General features: G+C 58.2%; 2 protein-coding genes across 4 annotated transcripts; one reads left to right on the top strand and one right to left on the bottom strand.

Moving 5' to 3' along the window:
- Positions 1–141: 141 nt before the first annotated feature.
- Positions 142–5,483, bottom strand: FBXO44 (F-box protein 44). 3 transcript variants are annotated; one of them, XM_043573747.1, is made up of 6 exons: positions 5,355–5,483; positions 4,136–4,424; positions 2,550–2,676; positions 2,303–2,398; positions 2,057–2,192; positions 142–1,266 (listed from the first exon to the last, which is right to left on the bottom strand). In XM_043573747.1, exons 2-6 carry the CDS (start codon positions 4,398–4,400, stop codon positions 1,123–1,125), a joined length of 768 nt encoding a protein of 255 aa, XP_043429682.1. In that variant the 5' UTR covers positions 4,401–4,424; positions 5,355–5,483; the 3' UTR covers positions 142–1,122. The 3 variants fall into 3 exon arrangements, with proteins under 3 accessions (XP_043429682.1, XP_043429683.1, XP_043429685.1); XM_043573748.1 differs by having other exon boundaries at positions 2,579–2,676; positions 5,355–5,436; XM_043573750.1 differs by lacking the exon at positions 2,303–2,398 and having other exon boundaries at positions 2,579–2,676; positions 5,355–5,436.
- An 8-nt stretch (positions 5,484–5,491) lies between these two features.
- Positions 5,492–11,624, top strand: FBXO2 (F-box protein 2). Its single transcript, XM_043573746.1, has 6 exons — positions 5,492–5,967; positions 9,178–9,564; positions 9,995–10,124; positions 10,199–10,294; positions 10,781–10,916; positions 11,158–11,624. Exons 1-6 carry the CDS (start codon positions 5,946–5,948, stop codon positions 11,290–11,292), a joined length of 906 nt encoding a protein of 301 aa, XP_043429681.1. The 5' UTR covers positions 5,492–5,945; the 3' UTR covers positions 11,293–11,624.
- Positions 11,625–16,527: the final 4,903 nt, after the last annotated feature.

Below are 16,527 nucleotides of genomic sequence, written 5' to 3'. Positions count from 1 at the left end.
AACTCTTGGCAAAGTAAGTAAGCGGTAACTGGTGCCTGCAATGAGATGCACACAAGGGCTACCCAGATATTCCCCCCCACCCCCCAGGGCAGGGCTCCCCATGAAACTTGCCTTTCCCCCTCAGAAACCACAGGGCACAGGTTGGGCTGGGAACACCTTTTATTTAGCTGCATGCAGCAGGAGCAGAATCACAGCACAGCTGTCCTTCCAGCAGGAGGGAGAGGCAGGAGTGAGGTTGGGCAGGCGGGGGTGGGGGGGTGTTCTGGGAATGGCAGTTCCAGGGGTGGGATAGGGGCTTGGGATGTTTTCCAAGCCACAGGGAAGGTGATCTGGGCATGGAGGTGGATGGGTGGTCCTTGAAAACCTCCCACTCATCTCATCCAGGGCTTACACGTCCTGGCTCTTAGAATCAGGGTCTAATCCTGCCCCCCACCTGCCCTGGGTTACCATGCACAGGACTCCAGGGGTCTTCTGGAGATCCTGCCTCCACCTGATACCCATCTGACTTCTGACTTCTCGGGCTTCATCGATAATGAGGTCAGTCCAGACCTGGCCTGGACCCCAACCCATCTTGGGCCTGCCCATCTCAGGCCAGGCCTGAGCTTGGCGGGCAAAGAGCTTGGGAGGGGCAGAAGACAGGCCAGCACAGCTCCTCTTCTGCTCCCAGATCTGCCTGAGCTATGTGGTCACCTCCCAGCATCTGCACGATCTAGGCCAGGCACAGGCTTGCCAGATGTCTTGACTGTCCTTGCTCTGAGGGCCCCCAGTGTAGACAGGGAGAAAGGGCCCAGGAGGGGAAGGTAGGAGACACGCATCTAGATTTGGCATCTGAGCTTGGAGACCACTCTCGGAGGAACCTGGGAGAACATCCTGTACCTCCCCAACCTCAAGGGCCCCATCTCTTAAAGGAGCCCACGCAGGCCTCCCCTGCCATCACTCAGGCTGAGACCTGGGGCAGAGCGCTGGCCCCCATGGCGTGTGAGGCTCCACAAAATAGGCAACTGAGGGGCAAGGATGAACCAGGAGGTCTGGGGGAGCCCGGCCCCCTCCCCTTCCCTAACCCAGCCCTTCTCTGAGAGCAGTTTACCAGTCGGGGTTTGGCGGATCAGGGCTTGGGGGGCGTCAAGGCAGTGGGGGCCCGATGGTGATGCTGCTGTTGGTGACCCTCGGGCCGTACCAGCCGGCCCAGTAGTGAGTGTCCACGCCGCCGTGCTGAAACCAGATGTAGCGGACGCCGGGTGGGTAGTTGGAGAACGTGTGAGAGACCTGGCGGCAGGTGGAGGGAGAGAGGTCAGGGGCCAAGGTCTTCATGCTGGCCCAGCAGTCAGCAGAACTGAGTTCTAGTCCTACTCTGTGATTTTGGGCAGACCCCTTCCCCTCTCTGCCTCAGTTTCCTCATCCGTAAAATGGAGCAGAGTCCTCCTGGGTCCGTCCACTCCACAGGATTGCCTAAGCGCAGCTCAAAGGAACTGAAGGAAAGCGAAAGAGGTCCAATACGGTCATCACTGCGCACGCGTGGCTATTTCAGTTAAAATTAATCAAAACTAGAGAAGATTAAAAACGTAATTCCTCAGTCACACCAGGGACTAGCTCTTATTAAGTGTTCGATAGTCACATGTGGCTATTGGTTACAGAGACCATTTCTCCTGGACAGCACTGGTCTCAATTGGCAAACTATGGCCTAGGGGCCCACTGCCTGTTTTTGTAAATGAAGTTTTACTGGCACACAGCCATGTTTATATAGCTGCTTTCACAACGCAATGGCCCAGCTGAAGGGTTGAGTAGAGGTGACAGAGACAGCAACGCCTGAGAAGCCTAAAATATTTGTGTCTGCTGCCCCCTGGTCTAAATAGTAGGAATAACCGATATTAGTAACTAGAACCCGTCAGCCTTTTTGAACACGGCTTTACCAGCATCATTTCGCTGATGTCTTTTCGAGCTCGAGCAGCTGGTGCCCAGGTGAGAAGCGGCAGAGCTGGGATCTGAACCCAGGCCCGTTTGACTGCAGTCTCAGCCTTGGGCAATATGCCACCTGCCCTCTTCCCAGTTCACATACCTCCCTCCACTTGGCATCGCTCTTCTGCTGGATTGTTGCCGGGTCTGGCTGGAAGGTCCCCAGCGGCGCATGTGCTGACGACAGGAGCTGAACACACAGCTGGTACTTGGACCCGCAGTCTGGCCTGGCTGCGAACCTGCATGCAGAGGGAAGGCCGATCAGGGCCTCGGAGATGGGGGGCAGGGTGGGGGCGGGGCGCCTGAGTGGCAGGCCCCCCTCCCCCAGGCCCTCGCCCCAGGCACTCACCAGTCCTTGACCTCGATGTCCGGCCGTGTGGTGTCCATCAGCTCCTCCCAATACCCTTCGGCCTTGAGGTCCACCACCTGGGACTTGAGGCAGGTGCTGGGGAGGGCGGGCGGAGGGGTGGGAGGGGCTGGGGCTCAGCACTAGGGCACTGGGGGGTTAGGGCTGCCCCTCTCAGGGGCAGGAGATCCCTGGGTGAAGTGGCTTGGGCTTCCCCCCACCCCAAGACTTCCCCAGCCTCAGATCTTACTAATAAGAAGTCACGAAGTATTTCTTGACCTGGTCATTGGGGAATTCCTTCCTCTGGTCTCCAGAGAGGTTCTCCACCTTCCACTCATCGCCTCCATTCACATCCAGGCTCCAGAATTCAAAGCCCTCTGGCCAGAAAGCAGAACTCATGTCATAGGGAAGCCCCTCAGTGGTCCCTTTCTCACAAGTGCCCCTTCCTCCTGGATCTGCTCCCTGGATCTCTGCAGCTACCCTCAAGCCTCACGCTGTGGGATGCTGCGGATCAACAGTAGCTGTCTTTTTTTTTTTTTTTTACTTAAAAAATTTTTTTTAATGTTTATTTTTGAGACAGAAATAGAGCAGGAGTGGGGAAGGGGAAGAGAGAGGGGGAGACACAGAATCTGAAGCAGGCTCCATGCTCCGAGCTGTCAGCACAGAGCCCGACATGGGGCTCGAACCCACCAACTGTGAGATCATGACCTGAGCCGAAGTTGGACGCTTAATCGACTGAGCCACCCAGGCGCCCCAACAGTAGCTGTCTTGTATTAGGTGCTTCCTGTGTGCCAGGCACCATGGCAAGTGATTGCCACTGGGAATCCCAAGACATGCGACCATGGGAGTGACCAGATCCCTTCTGTGATGGAGAACGCTCTGATGCCAGAGCCAGCCAGATCTGGAGCTAGTCCCAGCTCTACCAGTATGAGGCTGTGTGACCCTTGATACGTTGCTTTCCCTCTCTGAGGCTTGGTTTTGTCCTCTGTAAACTGGAGTTAAGAACAAGAGCTGGCAAACTTTTTCTGCCAAGGGCCAAAAGAGTTTAGGTTTTGTGGGCTACATACTATCTCTATTAGTCTTTATTTTTATTTTTATTTTTTTGACATATAACCATTTAAAATCACAAAAGCTAGTTTCAGCTCCTGGGCCAGGGGTGGCTAATGGACCATAGAGTGCCAAGGTCCATGGTCATGGCCATTGGGGAGGCAAGTGAGGCAGGCATCTGAAAGCTCTGGACAGCGTGGAGTTATTTCATTGTCATTTTGCTCCAGAATTTGGTCATATACTAGAAAATGAGGTTCCCATCCCACCCATCCCAGTGCCTGGCCCATAAGTTACAATGCAGTAAGAGAAAAAGAGAGCTCTAGGTGATGTAGAAATTTTGTTTTACCTGTTGTTGTAATATGCTGGAAAGAAGAGTGGATCTCTCATCCTGCCATGAATAAAGTCCCCTTTGCACTCTGGGGCAGTCCTAGTACGTCTAGCCCTGGAGTCTGGGATCCAGGCCAACAAATTATGGCTCTGATTTCCTGGTCTTGTGTCTTGGGCACAAGTAGTCCTGACTGGTCAACAGTCCCTCACTGGGGAAAGAGTGGAATGCAAAATGCCACTCTTGGCCTCAGTTTGCCCATCTGAAAAATGGGAGCATTAACAGCACCTACCTCTTGGGATTATTGTGGGATTAAGGAGTTAAGCCATCCAAAGTGCCTGGTTCATGGTAAATGCGTAATGAAAGTCAGCTGCTGTCACAGCCGTGTGTGTGTGTGTGTGTGTGTGTGTGTGTGTGTGTGTGTGTGTGTGTTGGGGGCAGGCCAGACCCACCCTACATCCCACCTTCAGCACATGGATTGCGTAGGAGATTCCTGTGGAGGCTGCGTAGGAAGTAGAAGATCTTCCAGTCGGCCACAGGCTGGTCCCCGTCCTCGGTGATGAAGCCCTCACGCAGGCACTTGCGCTTCCAGAGGGTCACCAGGTCGATGAGGTCTCGCCAGAGGCTGCAGACCAGGCGACAGCGCAGGAGCAGCTGGCGGGCGGGCACGTGCGTGAACAGCTCCAGCAGGATGTTCTCAGGGAGCTCGTTGATGTTCCCCACGGCCATGGCTTGTGGCTTCTGGACAACCCCCTGTGGTTATTGAGAAGCTACCCTTCAAAGCCGGCCCCTTCCCCCAGAACAGAATATTTGCAACACCCCATGGTGGTGGAGGTTCCCATCCCAGCTCTGCCATTTGCTGTCTCAGGGAATTCACCGAGCGTCTCCGAGCCTCAGTTTCCTCCTCTGAGAAATGGGACCAGGAACTGTACTAAAATGGGTTCAAATGCCGTGACACAACAGATGCTCAATAAATGGTAGCTGATTTTACTGCCACCACACGACAGCCTCTAAAAGACGCTAAGGAGGCCCAGAGGGGTGCCAGTACCTGCTCAAGGTCATATAGACAGAGGAGGGAAAGAGTCTTCTGATTCTAGAGCCGGCCTTTTCCAATAAGCAAGTCTTTACAGTGTAAATAACAATGCGCAGCCCCGCAGAACACTCCAGCAAGTCCTCCAACGGAGGAGGGAGAGAGATTGGGGGCGGGGGGGGGGGGATAATTATCCTGGTGTCTGACGGAGGTCTAAAGAGCTCAAGCGACTTTCTTAAGGCCGCAGAGTAAATGATCCTCCTAGCTGGGACTGGAGAGGGGGTGGGCGATGGGGAAAGAAAGGCCTTTCCAACACTCCCATCTCCATCCTCGCGGCTGGGCTTTCAGCCCCACGACCCCCGGCGCGCGCGCTTCCCACCCTGCGTTGTGGCTTTAAAGTGCCCCAATCCCAAGCTGGGGCTTGGACCCCTGAGCATCGATAAGCGACCCCGGCCCCGGTTCCCTCTTGCGCCGCCGCTGGAGCCCGCGCCGCGCAGCCCCCGAGGCCTGGGCCTTGTCCGCGCCGGGCCGCCCTCTGCGCACTGCCGCGAGGCCGGAAATCGCCCTGCTCGCCCGCCCGCCCTCCGGCCCCCAGCCCCGGACGGCCCGCGCCCCCGCCGCGGCGCTCCCCGCGCTCACTCCCGCCGGGTCACCTTCGCTTAGCCGCCGCTGCCGGATTCCGCTGGGCCGCGGGCTGAGCGGACCTCCGCCGGCGGTAGCGAGCGCGTACGGCCCCGCCCCGGCCCCGCCCCCTTGGCCCGCCCCGCGCCGCGCCCCCCACCGCTACGTAGGAAAATTACCTGGAGCCGGGCGCCGGGAGGGGCCTCCGCCCTCCTCCCTCCTCCAGGGCGGCGCGCCCCGCACCCTCCGCATGACCCAGACTCGCGGTGCCCCCTCGCCTCCTCCTCCCAGCAGCCACCCCTGGAGGGAGCTGGGAGACACCCCAAATCGGATCCCCATTCCCATTGAAAAACCCGACTCCCGACCTTTCCCTGCCTCCTGGGTCCGCCTGGAACCGGTAGCCTCAGGCCTGGGGCCGACCGCTCCAGACTGCGGGGCGTCCCGGCTCCGGGCCAAAGGCGGGGCGGGGGCGGAGGCGGGGGCCTTTAAGAGGCGCGGCCAGCCGGGACCCGACCTAGACGCGGGCAGCGCCTGGATTCGCCGCCGCCGCCGCGGGACTCGGGCAGCCCCGCAGCCCCGCAGCGCTCCGGCTCCTCCTCCTCTCCAGACCGCCCTCCGCAGCGATGGACGGAGACGGTGAACCAGGTAGCCGCTGCCACCCGGATCCACTCGCTCGGCCCGGGAGGGGAGACCGAGGCAGGCGGGCGAGCGAATGCTACGGAGAGGGGGCATCAGAAAGCGAGGGGGTCCCGGAGACCGAGCGCGGCAAACTTTCACCCACGCAAACCCCTTGAAACAGTTTTAAAAGAGCACAGCCCTGTGGCTGGGGGCCTCCAGAGGTGACAGGGAGGGAGGGAGGACTCCTGGGTCCTATTTACCTGGGGGAATAGTGTAGGGGTAATCCCACATTCTCGCCTCTCAGCTTCCTGAGGGTCTGTTGGGTCCGGGTCTGGGACACATCTGGAACGCCGGAGGCTGCAAGCTTCCCCCCCCCCCCCCCCCCCCCCCCCATCAACTTCTTTTATTTGCCAGCTCTGGCCCTTGAACTGCGTGTATCCCTACGGCTTTCTTGGGGTTACCGGCTTCTCCTCACCCCATCCCTGCCTTCCTCCTTGGCTCCCTTGTCTGGAGGGGCTGCTCTTCAACTGGGTGGCCGGTTGCCCAGTGGGGATCAGGCCAGCGGTGAGGGAGAGTTGGGGCACAGCTCAGAGCCCTCTGAGACTGCCCAGTCATCTTGCCTGGCACCAAAGACCCCCCTCTCCCCATCCCTCGAATTCCCTGCTGGGCCTGTAGGGGTTGCCTGCTGAGTCAGGGTGGGAACAAAACCTGCCTGCAGATTTCCCCACCCCGGTCCCAGCAGGCCCATCTGAGAGTGGGCCTTCCTGGAGGAGTCAACAGGAAACACTGATGCACGCTCCGGTAACCAAGCCCCTCTCTCCCCAGCCCTGAAACTCCCAGCTCCTTCAGCCCCTGCTCCCAATCCGTGACCCCCTTGCCACGCCCTCTATAGGGCCCCAGAATGGGCTCCTGCTTTTTCCCAGGGCTCAGCTATTCCCTGGACTCCAGGGCCCAGTGCAGGTGAGTGAATCAGCCTGGGAGGCAGCTTCTAGGGGCCAGATAACTTTCCGACAGCAACAATGTGGGGAGTTGTGTGTACTGGAAAGGGGTTGGGGGGGGCTGTAATTAGATCTGGGGCCTGGAGTGCCAGGCCTGGGGCCAGAAGAGGGGACTGGGCAAGGTGCACCTTTCGGGGGAGCATCAGGTGTCCACCAGGGCCAGGGCAGGGCAGGGGGAGGGCTGGAGAGGTGAGGACACTGGGGCTGGCTCCCCAGAGAGCTGTGGGCAGCAGAACAGGCAGGTGATGCAGCTTCAGGGCCTGGCATTTTCCTTTCTGTCTGCCCATTGTTCTTTCGTGTGACTTGGGAGAAGATAGGAAACTGGGCCTCAGTTTCCCCTCTGCAAAAAAGAAAGGGTAAACCCCCGCATCATAAAGATGTGTCCCCCCCCCCCCCCCCCCCGCCCCATGCAGCTAATAATGAAGGAAAGCGTTGTGCTCAGTAAGATTCACTAAATAAGACTTGCGGAGGACTGACTGTGTGCTCTGGGCTCTGAAGAAGAGGTAAACCCTGGTTCAGCTCTCAAGGGCCTGACTGTGGGATGGGGGAGAATATGCTACATGTGAGGAGGGGCGGTAAAGCCTGGCAGGCTGGGGTCCCGGCAACACCCAGACTTGGGTCTAGGCCCTGCCTGTTCTCCCTCCTCCCCCTGTTCAGCCTGTTTCTACCACTGCCTGGGCTTTCCAGGCTCTAGCCCTTAGGAACCCCCCATCCTAGATCTGAGAGCACTAGTCTCCCCCCTCCGCCCCCATCACCCAGAGTGGTCCCAGCCCCTCACCACCGTGTCTTCCTCCTCCAGAGATACTGTGCACTCAGTATCTGCTTACTCAAGGTTTTGATGGCCCAGCTGAGGCCGGCTGGGTTCCAGGAGATAGTCCAGCCTGAAGCTCCTGACATCTGTCCACCTCCTTACACTTTAGAATGCTCTTGCCCCCTCCCCAGGGGATTGGAACATCAGCACTGTTTGAATGGCCTGGCACAATGATTACTCCCATTTTATAGATGAGGAAGCTGAGGTCCAGGGATAGGACGAGGGAGTGAAAAGACCTTCCTTTCTTGAGCACTTATTACATCTCCCTGTCTATTTTATTTGAGAGAGAGAGAGAGAGAGAGAGAGAGAGAGAGAGAGAGAATGAATCCCAAGCAGGCTCCATGCTGAGTGCAGAGCCTGGGGTGGGGCTCGATCCCAGGACCCCAGGATCATGACTTGAGCTGAAACCAAGAGTTGGGCACTCGATCGACTGGGCCACCCAGGCGCCCCTACCTGCTCTCTTTTAATGAGCCCCCACATCATACTGCTGTGGCCAGCAGGGGATTACGATCCCTGTTCCCCTTTCCCTTCAGGCCTCAGATCCCCATGTCCCTGTCCTAATACTAGCAGCATAACCTTTGGCGAGTCAAAATCAAAGTCGTACGGTGCCTCCAAAGTCAACAAACTATTTTATTGAGGGCATTTTTTTTTTTTTTTTGAGCCTGGATTTGAACCCAGGCTTCAACCACTCATTTGCTGTGTGATCCTGATTGGTTTCACCTCACTATTGCCTCAGTTTCTTTATCAATAACATAGCGACAGCAGGAGGAGCAACCTCAGAGAGATGCTGCAAGGATTTAGAATAAATAAAAACGCTGAGGACAATGTCTCGCTCTTGCTAAATGCCCAGTAAACATTAGCTGCTGACAGTGTGCCAGGGAGGGATCGAGACGCCAGGCACTGGGGTGAAGCAGTGAGTGTCCCAGACCCAGTTCCTGCCTTCTTGCACTCACTCTAGTCCTGAGGGAGGTGTTTACAAACCAACACACCCTAAGACAAGCGCTAGGAGGGACAGGAACTCCACGGCTAGAAGATTTCATGGTGGGAAGTCCGGGAGCCGTCCCCAGAGGAGGTGAGGGGAGGCAGGGATCTCAGGGCGCGGTTGTAAGGATAAAAGGAGTGGATGAAGTCAAGTTTGTGCAATTAGATGGGTGCCCTTAGAATCAGATTATCAGTTGCTGTTAACCGCTCGGGTTTACTGGCCCTGCCAGGAAACTCTTGAGACTGGGCGCTGGTCTGCGGCCCTAGCCCCCCGGGGTCTCCTCCACTGGGCGCCGGTCTCTGGCCACAGAGCCTCGGGCCCCGGTTTCGGATCGTCCGAGGGTGGGTGAGGGGCAGATACCCGACACGTCGCGGTTCTGAAGCTTGGAGGGGGATATTCTGAGCAGAGTCACAGCCCCCGCCCCCCCTCCCCTCCCCCGCCTGCAGAGAGCTTGGGCCAGCCGGAGGAGGTGAGCCCGGAGGGGCAGCAGGAGGAAGCCGGCGCGGAGGAGGCGAGCGCCGGGGAGGAGCGGCCCGAGGAGGAGGAGGAGGAGGAGGAGGAGGAGGAGGCGGCGGCGTACCTGGAGGAGCTGCCCGAGCCGCTGCTGCTGCGCGTGCTGGCCGAGCTGCCGGCCGCCGAGCTGGTGCAGGCCTGCCGCCTGGTGTGCCTGCGCTGGAAGGAGCTGGTGGACGGCGCCCCCCTCTGGCTGCTCAAGTGTCAGCAGGAGGGGCTGGTGCCCGAGGGCGGCGCCGAGGACGAGCGCGACCACTGGCAGCAGTTTTACTTCCTGAGCAAGCGGCGGCGCAACCTTCTGCGCAACCCGTGCGGGGCAGGTGAGGGGCCCCGGGGAGCTCAGCTTTCCCTGCTGCAAAAGGGGCCGGAGCAACGCCAGCCTGCTTGGAGGGCTAAATGGGATAAAGCCCCGGCACGACGCCCCGCGGGGCAGCCCCCACAAGAATCCTGTGCATATTATTGGCCCCTGGGGCCGCCTGCTCTCTGGGGGTCCCTTTTCCAGGTCCTTCCACCCTCACGATCTGAGGCAAGACGGGCCCCGCGGAGGACCCTCCCAGGAGGGAGAGAGAATCTGGGGACGAACAGGAAATTCCTCCCGTTCCAACCCCTCGCATCACCTGCCTCCCCCCCCCCCCCCACCCCGTTAAAGGACCACGTTCCCCTGCCCCGCAACCGATGGCGCGGGAACCAGCCCGGCCACACCCTCAGCAGGGAGTGGGTGACCAGGGTGGGGCTGTCGTGCTCTTACAGAGGACCTGGAGGGCTGGTGCGACGTGGAGCACGGAGGGGACGGCTGGAGGGTGGAGGACCTGCCCGGAGACTGTGGGGTGGAATTCATCCACGACGAGAGCGTCAAGAAGTACTTCGCCTCCTCCTTTGAGTAAGGAGAAGGGGGGTGGAGGGCACGGGGGTGGGGGGAGGGGTCTCCACTCCCTCCTAACTCCAGTTCCCCAGGTGGTGTCGCAAAGCGCAGGTCGTTGACCTGCAGGCTGAGGGCTACTGGGAGGAGCTGCTGGACACGGCTCAGCCGGCCATCGTGGTGAAGGACTGGTGAGCGGCCTTGGGGGTGGGGCCCGGACGGTAGGGAGGGGGAGGGGGAGGGGTGAGGGAGGGAGCAGGTGTGTGTGTGTGTGGGGGGGGCAACCTGGAGCCGCTGCCCTGCCCCAGGGGCCGGGGCCTCCCAACTCTACTGGTTGTGGCTTCATGGGCCACGGGGTTTTCGGGAGAAGGTGGAAACCCACCTCTCCTCCTGACTTTCAAAGGTGGGCAATTAAAAAAAACAAAACTTGTCACTGTGGGCTGGCTTTAGCCCCGGGGGTGGGTCTGGCCGACGTGGGGTGTAGTCTCTGGGGTTTAAGGACCTTGGGCGAGTCCACGCTCTCTCTGGCCTCAGCTTCCTTATCTGTAAGACGGGGACCTTAGTAGTACGGGCCGGCGGGGTTGGGCGGAAATGAGAACTTCGGTAGCAGGCACGGCCCCCCCCGCAGTACCGGCTCAGCAGGGTTCCCCCGGCCCTCGCTCTGTCCCTCGGGGCAGGTACTCGGGCCGCAGGGACGCCGGCTGCCTGTACGAGCTCACGGTGAAGCTGCTGTCGGAGCACGAGGACGTGCTGGCCGAGTTCAGCAGCGGGCAGGTGGCGGTGCCCCCAGACAGCGACGATGGCTGGATCCAGGTGAGCCTGGAGGCTCCGGGGGGCGGGGCGGGGCCTGGGAGCGAAGGGCGGGGCTCATGGAAACCCCGCCCATGGCACGCGTGGCCAGGGTAAGGCAGACTTGGCGGAGAGGTGTGGGTGAGGGACCCTGGCTGAGACACCCAGAAAGGGGGCGGGCCAGGGGTTGGGAAAGTGCGCTGGGGTGGGGTGGCTGGGGGTGGCGTCAGGGCCCTAACCGGACCCTCCTACCTCCACCCCCCAGATCTCCCACACCTTCACCGACTATGGGCCCGGTGTCCGCTTTGTCCGCTTCGAACATGGGGGTCAGGACTCCGTCTACTGGAAGGGCTGGTTCGGGGCCCGAGTGACCAACAGCAGCGTGTGGGTGGAGCCCTGAGTGACCCCTCCTCCAACCTCAGCCCTCTTGGAGGTGCAGAGGCCTGGGGTAGATAGGCCTTAGTCAGTAGCCCCCTCACTTTTCCCATCCCCCACCTCACCCCCACCCCCACACACTCCTCTCCTGCCCCATTCTCCCAGCCCAGCCCCCACACTGGGAAAGAGGAGTTTTGCTGGCGTATATGTGCATCTAGAAAATAAGATGGGTGAGGGTATGGGCCTGGGTCGGGCCCACCGCTGAATCCCCTGCACCTAGTACAGTGCCTGCCACAAAGTGGGCACCTAATAAATATTTGTCCAAGGAAGGAATGAATGAACAAACGGATGAATGAACACCGCCCCCTTTGCATCCTTCTCTGTCTCTTGGGGGCCCCTGGCCCAGCCTGGAAAAATACTTGGTGGGGCTCCAGCTGCTCTGGTTTCCAGAGGCCCTTGGGCCGGTACAGAGCCAGCCAGGCCCGGGCCGGCTGGACAAAGGCCGGGATTGTGAGGCCAAGGAGTGGGGAGCTGGGCCTGGCGCCTGACTGACACCCAAGCTGCCCAGAGGCCAGAACAGGGTGTGTGTGTGTGTGTGTGTGTGTGTGTGTGTGTGTGTGTGTGTGTCTGTCGGGGGTGGCGGGGGTGGGGGGGGTTGCCCTCCAGGCCTCTCTTGGTTCTCGTCCTGTTCCTTTCTGAGACCAGGATGGTGGGTGGCGGTAGCCTCTCACTTAGCACGCGAATTCTCCGGGGCCCAAGGGATGGATGCCGGTGGCCCTGGTGGGGACGGGGAGCTGGGGGTGGGGGTGGCTAGGGGAGAGGCTTGGTGTCCCTCTTCAGTACAGGCGCACTTCATGCTGTCCTCCCTGGCCTGGCGATGGATTGAACGGCAGCATCTGGTCTCTGGTCATATTCTTTCTTTCTTTTTTTTCTTAAAAAAAAAAAAAGTTTTATTTATTTTTGAGAGAGCACCAGTGGGGGAAGGGCAGAGAGGGGGGGCAGAGGATCCAAAGCAATCTCCACGCTGACAGCAGTGAGCCGACGAGGGGCTCGAATTCACGAACCGCGAGATCATGACCCGAGCTGGAGTTGGATGCTCAACTGACTGAGCCCCCCAGCCCCCGCCCCCCTCCCCCTCCAGCCTCTGGTCATTTTTCTAAGCCCTGCCCAGAGGCTGGCTCTAGCCCTGGTTTGAGGCGGCAAGGCCCCTTTTTTGGCCTCTCCAGCAGCTCTCAGACCCAGCCCCTCCCCAGGACTCTCAGGTGTTGGTCCTGGGGCTGAATGAGGGTCTCCCCATAGCCTCTCTCCTCTAGGCAATGGTGACCAATAAAATCTCAGTGCCCGCCCTGCCCCCCCCCCCCCCAGCTTTCCTTTGATTCTGATCCCTGCTGCCACCTGCTGGTCAGGTGGGATTGCAGGCTTTAAGCTGGGGCCTGCCTGGGCCTGGTCACTGGTTCGTTCCTTCACTCCCCAATCCTGAAGCCCCAGTCCCCGGGGCCCGGCTCTGTGCAGGGCCCCGAGATTCCAGAGGTGAGGAAGATACTTCTTGTCCCAGGAAGAGGGGGCATCCTGGGGTCCTGGGGCGCCTCCAGTCGTCTCAGCTCTGGGGGCATCCTCAGTCTGACAGGGGAGACGAAACGCTGATCTCGAGAACTCCCCAGTCTGAAGGTGGAGGCACAGCCCCTGCCCCACGGGCACCCTCAGTCCTTTCTAGGGGATGTCACAGTCCGGTGGGGGAGGGCACTGTTCACACCTACCTGAGTTTCCAGTCAGGGGGCGTGATGCCTTGATGAGTTTGATGGATGCCATAAAGGAAGAGGCTCACCCCTTGAGCTTCCAGGTGTACGTGAAGGTGCACAGGTGGTGGTGCCCTGGGGCGATGGACTGGGATGGGCACGCGGGGATCCCCGTGAGGATGAGCTGGGGGAGGACTGGGCCCGTGCTGGGGCTACGCGAGGAGGCTGGATGGAGGTGCGGTGAGCATGAGAGGCAGGCATTGGGCAGGTGCCTGTGAGGACTGGATGCCAGGGCCGGGGTGTGGGGGCATGGAAGGTGCTGCAGGTGGGAGCTGGGGACATTCAGAAGAGAGGCCCGTGAAGGGTCTGGGGCTCTGGGCTGGTGATCTAGGATTGGCAGTGTATGTGGCCAGCGGCCAAAGCCAAGGCCACTGTTGAGGGCTGGGAACAAATGTGGAGTGAGGCAGGAGAGGGCACAGAGAAACGGCCTCTAGGGCTGTGGTGGAGAAGACAGAGCAGCCACGGAGGCGGGGATGGGATGGGTAGGAGGGGGCGAGGCCAGCAAGGCCATCTGTAGTCAATTCTCTGCACTCAGAGGAGGGAGCCAGAAGCCCAGAGACCAGATTCTCTGCCCTGGGGCCCCAGAGATGGGACCCCCAGAGGAGACCTGAGGGGCTCAGATAACGGAGTGCTCCAGACCCACTGTCCCTGAGGGACAGTCACTAGAGGGACAGTTGGATACACTGGTGGAATTCAGCAGACAGCAGTTCCTGAGTCACCAAAGAGCTGATGCTTCGGGAGCGGGGGACGGGCCAGAAAAGCACAGTGAGCTTTGCACAGGGCACTGTGTACTCACTGTGCACAGGGCACGTCCTGTCACTACATCCCCGTGCCCAGTCGGACATGGGGAAGGGGGAGAGGGCATCCTTACTCCTGTTGGACACGAGGATACTGAAGAGCCCAGGCTTTGCTGATGATACACGGACTTCACTGGAGAAGCACAAGTTTCAACCAAGGTGCCACGGGCTTCAAAGAGTGTGCGCTTAACCCCTCAGTTTTATTGTCCCTACCTGCCCGCTCCCCTCCACCATTGATTCTAGGACTGCAGATACCAGCTTCAAGGGAGGGGAAAACCTTCAGGGGAAGGTTTCAAGGGGAAAAGCTTATGCTGCCCAGCAGGGGGTGCCTCAGGGCCATCTCTGGACCGTGGGGAGTGTAGATAGCAGACAGATTAGCCACATGACCCAATGGCACCTGAACATTGGCTAAGGAGAGAGAGAGGCGCATGCTCCTGAATGTCCTTTCCACTCAATCAGTGCTTATTGAGCACCTACTATCTTCCAGGCAGGGCAAAAACAGACGAGGACTCTGCCCCCTGGAATATACAGTCTAAGCAGAAAAACTTAAATGCAAGCAACTATATAAATGAATAAGGTAATTACTAACATGATCGAGCACTTAATATACATACCAGGCAATACTTTGAGAGCTTTGTATAGATTGATTCATTAAAATAACCGTATGGAGTGGGAATATTATTACTTCTATTTTTATAGACGAGAAAACGGAAGCACAGGGAGGTTAAGCAATTTGCCTGAGGCCGTACAGCTAATACATGGTGGAACCGGAATTCTCCTCAGCCACTTAGGCACTTGACTTCTACGTGAAGTAAACAAACTACAAACTGAGGGTAGTCACGCGATCAGGGAGGAACTCTTTGAGGAAGGGACATTGGAAGGATGAGGAGAAACCAGCCATGCCGATATCTGGCGGAAGAGCATTGTAGGAGCAGGACGTGCAAAGGCCCTGAGGTGGGAATGAACTCATTTACAGGTTAGAAAGTCTGGAGCTCAGTGAGCAAGCAGGGAAGCTGTTTGACATGAGATTGGAGATGTAGGCAGGCAATTCTGAGAGTTTCCCGAACACCCTACTGTGTGCTCTGACATATGAGGTTTAAATGCTTTAAGGAAAAACCTTTGCTGTATCCAGTAGGACCTGAGAATGGGGAGTTAGACATGAGCAGCTTACAGCCCAGGTGAGGAAACCACATTTCCCGAGAGTAACAGGATAACCAGGATGCTGATAACAACAATGGTGGGCATGATAACAACCATCCATTGGGACCTGGTGGGAGTCAGTTCCCGTGCTAAGCGCACAGGCTCATTTAATCTGCTCAGTGGCCCTCTCTGGTAGACACAGACCCTTCCATTTTATAGATGAAAGAGTTTAGACTCTGAGATGTTGGGGAACTTGGTCAGGGACATACAGTGAGTAAACAGTTGTGGCTCTCCAGGTTGGAAATCCGGTTCACTACGGCACAGGGTCAAAGATGGGCACGTGCCAGGGGACAGAGCAATGGCAGGAGCTGGGGGCTTTGAGGCGAGGAAGAGTGGAAACAGTGGTGACAAGGACGGTGGGGCTCCAGGCCTTCTAAGCATATTCTTGGTTGCCCCAGACGGAAGGAGGGGATCCTAAGTGTTTCTGGGCCATTTTGGTTAAGGGGTTGAGGTAGGTAAAGTGACTTTTCTTTTAGATTTCTTTTTTTTTTTTAATTTTTTTCAACGTTTATTTATTTTTGGGACAGAGAGAGACAGAGCATGAACGGGGGAGGGGCAGAGAGAGAGGGAGACACAGAATCGGAAACAGGGTCCAGGCTCTGAGCCATCAGCCCAGAGCCTGACGCGGGGCTCGAACTCACGGACCGCGAGATCGTGACCTGGCTGAAGTCGGACGCTTAACCGACTGCGCCACCCAGGCGCCCCTCTTTTAGATTTCTTGGTAGAGCTCTTTGTTCAGTAATTTTTGCCATGGTAAAAAGTTCTCCTTCCCCTCTCTGATTTATTTTGTTTGTAAACCTGGATTTTTGTGTGCATGGTACGTTTAGGAGCGGTTGTATAGGGAGGAGGGAAGGAAGGACCAGTTCCTCTGAGCACCACTAGGTGTCAGCATTGTCAAGGGAGTTCCCAGGCTGGGCTTCTGCCGGGTTCTCTGCAGAGGAAGGGGCATCGGCAGGCAGGATTTGAATCCACAGCTGGATTGGATTTCTTGCCTGGGGTTGAGTCTTGGGCTGAGGTTCTGCTTGGGGCTGCTCTTATGCCAGAGGCCCCTGAGAAACATTTAGGAGGCTGGGTCTTCTGAGGCTTGAGTCCTGTAAGACTAGGAAGGGCTGGTGGTCTTCGGGAATCCAGCCCCAAATAGGTCTCAGGGCCTACACCTCCCCCCCTCAACTCTCCCACCTGTTGCCCCAGTTCATCCCGAGCTCGGCAGAGCCCCGGGCTTTCCTCAGGGCCCTTCGCCTGCAGTGAACACAGAACACCCAGGCAGATCCAGTCCTGATCTCCTGGTGAGTAATGACTTTGCTATTTTTTCCCCCGTAAATTAAACCTAATCTTGTGTTGACTTTGCTGAACAAGGAGAATAATGAAGAAGATTAAGATGAGATGGTATTCATTCTCCTCCAACAAAAGCCAATTAATTGTTACCAGGATTACCGCCCCAAGCCGGGAGCCAGCACAGACTCTGGA

The sequence above is a fragment of the Prionailurus bengalensis genome, chromosome C1, assembly GCF_016509475.1.
Source record: "Prionailurus bengalensis isolate Pbe53 chromosome C1, Fcat_Pben_1.1_paternal_pri, whole genome shotgun sequence".
NCBI classification, from domain to species: Eukaryota; Metazoa; Chordata; class Mammalia; order Carnivora; family Felidae; genus Prionailurus; species Prionailurus bengalensis.
Note: the sequence above shows the minus strand (reverse complement) of the source record. Positions and strands in the feature narration are given on the sequence as shown.